Source organism: Citrus sinensis, chromosome 2 (assembly GCF_022201045.2).
Source record: "Citrus sinensis cultivar Valencia sweet orange chromosome 2, DVS_A1.0, whole genome shotgun sequence".
Taxonomy (NCBI): Eukaryota; Viridiplantae; Streptophyta; class Magnoliopsida; order Sapindales; family Rutaceae; genus Citrus; species Citrus sinensis.
The window spans coordinates 20,020,378-20,023,626 of NC_068557.1; the positions used below are offsets into that span (position 1 = coordinate 20,020,378).

At 34.0% G+C, this 3,249-nt stretch overlaps 1 protein-coding gene across 1 annotated transcript; it reads right to left on the reverse strand.

The window, feature by feature from the left end:
- Positions 1-2,244, reverse strand: LOC102607907 (GDSL esterase/lipase At2g04570-like). Its single transcript, XM_006469527.4, has 3 exons — positions 1,816-2,244; positions 917-1,418; positions 1-294 (listed from the first exon to the last, which is right to left on the reverse strand). The coding sequence occupies exons 1-3, from the start codon at positions 2,179-2,181 to the stop codon at positions 101-103; spliced, it is 1,062 nt and encodes a 353-aa protein (XP_006469590.1). The 5' UTR covers positions 2,182-2,244; the 3' UTR covers positions 1-100.
- Positions 2,245-3,249: the final 1,005 nt, after the last annotated feature.

Here is a 3,249-nt window from a genome sequence, read left to right on the forward strand (position 1 = left end):
TATAATTAATATAATTTCATATATTTGGGTAACCAAAGTCACTATGCATACAGTAGAGAGAACACAGGCCTGTGCGAGGCATACATGCAGTGCCGTTTTATCAAAGAAACTTCGCAAGAGCAGACTTGACCACATGATCAGCGATGATGCGATTGGTTTTCTGCGTCGGATGAAAGGCATCCCAAAAGACATATTTATCAGCATTTGTGCATGAAAACATACTGTCACGGGCGCATGCGTAGCCCATTTCGAACATTCCCGTTGCGCAGCATGCCACTTCTGTAACGTCGAATCCTGTCACCCAAAAAAACCATAAAATAAGTTTGATATATGTATATATGAGTTCATTTGCATGTATTTCGAATAATATTTTCAAACCAAAACAATTTGGGCTTATCTAGCACATATTGTGTTTGTTGGGATGATCTGTCTCCCTCTATTAGAAAGGGTTTGCTCGAGTACCCTCGGGGTTTTTCAGATATCGGTTCACCATGTAATTGACTTGTAATTCATTCGTATCCTCTCTTTCTCTCATTAATAAAATTTCTACAAAATTCCTTTAAAAAAATGGAGAAAGAGGGTAAATTTATAGTTTTTTTCAACATTTTATCTTTTTTTTTTAATCCTAATAACATTGCTGATTATTAAGGATTTATAATAAGTGACTTTAAGAATCTAGTTACTACAAGCCGTGAACTCATTAAAAACCGCGTCAACTAACTTAATGATCAGTGTGAATGTTCTTAATTGTCGAAACCAAAAAAATATTTATATTCTTCAAAAGGTGGTTGGAGGAAAAGAAAAAAAGGTCTTTATAATTATAAAGCATTTAGGAGTGAAGACAATTACGTGAACTTGTAAGAAAGTGACACGTCATAAAAGCAAGAAATGAAATAAATGAAAGTAACTAACGTACCATAAAGAGCAGGTCTTCGTATGATCTGCATGAAAGCAAAATAAGGATTCGAAAACACAAGTTTGATTCCAGGAAGCTCTTTGTTTAACTTCAAAACTAATCCACTCAATTTGCCATTAAACTGCGAAGCCACATTGTTGTATCTCTCAACACATTCATGTTGCCCCATTAGATTTGTGGTTCTTTCCAATGGCATGCAGCCCATTGGAGGCAGCCCTCCGAGAGAGATCTTTCGAGCTCCGAGATTGTACAGACTTTTAACGAAATTCTGGGCAATGTCTGAAAGAAAATCTTGGTATCCTGTAATGGTGAACTGAGTTCGACGGCTGCCGGGACCCGCCGGCATAGCATAGTAGTTCTCAAGGAAGTCGTTTGTTCCTGCGCTTATTACGTGTAGAGCCTCACTGATTATTTCGTTTGCTTTTGTCTCTCCAAGATAAGCTCTCAGTAACTTCTGGTAATCCTTGTAGTACTCCAGCTCCTTCCACAAAGGTATCACAGCCTACAAGCCAAAAAATAAGACAGGAAAATCACTTTAATTTACAGCTATTATCCGAAAATAAAAAATTGTTCAGTGAGCAATATCGCCGATCAATAATTGCACCTATTCTGTATTAAAGCTGTGAATTAACCAGACACAATGCAAATCATTAATAACAAATTTAAAAGTTATTGATAATATTGGACGTTTGATCTAAAAGCAATTAGCCCTTGCGCGAACAAATTTAAACGAATATTAAAAAGCTTCACATATGGAACAAGCCCAAAAGAGAAAAATAGAAACCTAACGAAGATAGAAGACTATGAAGATCAATGTGTACAAATTGGCTATGATAGTTGGCCAGTACCTAAATATTTGTATGAAGCAACAGTGTAATTAATATTGGCTCTACACTTACAAGTACATTAGAAGTGGCATTATCATAGCCGGTTGCAGCAGAAGCAAACGTAACACCAGTGGCAAAATCTGAGATATTATATGCAGGATCCAAGTAAGCAGGAATCGTTGGCTTGACACCTAAGGCCTCAGAAATAAAATCAGTAGCAATTTTTCCATTAGAGAACCTTCCGGTGGCACGGCCACCGTTAAAATCACGACCATACGGCTGAAAATTGCTCCTTGCAACCGTAGGAATAAAATTATTGTTTCCCGCATCAACTGATGAGTCTCCAAACACGATCACTGCTGGAAGTTTTGCTTGAATTTCGGAAACAAACACAAGAAACTGACATAAAAGGAACCATATGAGGTATGCGTAAGCCATTTTTTTTTTTTTCCTAGTGTCTCTCTTGCAATAAAAACCCAGGCAATGAGAATAGAGATAGGATATTGTGACCTATATAAATAAATTAGTGGAAGAGTAAATGAGAGTTGATATTTGGCAAGAGCGAAGAAAGTCGTTGTGTTTTAATTGCTTTATTAATTGTGAATGCACTATAAGGCCAGGTTAGTTAAGAAGTGGGCCTGTAGCACGAAAAAATCATCGCTGAAATTTGGTTCTAATGAGAAAGATGATGAGGAGACTGATACATAATAAGCTAATATGGAAATTAGCTGGGCGAAAAAGAAGTGATTATTTTGTATCTAGGATTGCAGCCAATGTTGTAGGTAGTGTTAATTTTAATAAAAAATTTATATTAACTGTAGGTGGTTGCATTTTTTTAAAAATGTAGATTCGAGATTTTAAAATGTTGTAAAATTACGTTTTAAGTAATGTACAGTATTGTAAAATTTTGAATTCATATTTTAAAATACAAACACTCACATATGAGAATAATTATACATTTACTTATTTAAACATAAAAAAATTATCTTTTATTTCTTTTTTCCTTAGGGATATAGTTTATATGAAAATGGTTGTATTATAATTTGAAAAGGCATTTCTTCTTGACCTATATTAGACTGCGCCATGTTTACGACCAAGAGGCGAAATTGACTTAGATTTATTGAGTAATATGATACATGTACAAAAATGGAGGCAAAACAAAATGAATAATGACACGCATATATGAGGACAAAACTAATAATTAGTTAAATAATTTTTGGCTTTTCTCGAACACTTCAAAATATCATTGCTAATTTAATTTTATGTGTGTGTGTCTATATATATATATATGTTATAAAATGCATATACATCCTTCTCTCAGACTAGCGCCTTTTTTTTTTTATGCGGACATGTTGTCAGATCATATGATTTAATAAAACAATGTCGACAAATTATTAAATCACATGATTTTATAATGTATTGAAAATTGATTCTATTATACCACATCTTTTTTAGGACTAGGATGGATGTCCTCTTTTTTTTTTAATTAATATAAACATGCTTTTA

Coding starts and splice junctions, on each gene's coding strand:
- LOC102607907 (XM_006469527.4), bottom strand. CDS start 2,181: ATGGCTTACGCATACCTCATATGGTTCCTTTTATGTCAGTTTCTTGTG. Junction 1,419..1,815: donor ATGCCACTTCTAATGTACTT/GTAAGTGTAGAG, acceptor TTTGGCTTGTAG/GCTGTGATACCTTTGTGGAA. Junction 295..916: donor ACGAAGACCTGCTCTTTATG/GTACGTTAGTTA, acceptor TTTGGGTGACAG/GATTCGACGTTACAGAAGTG.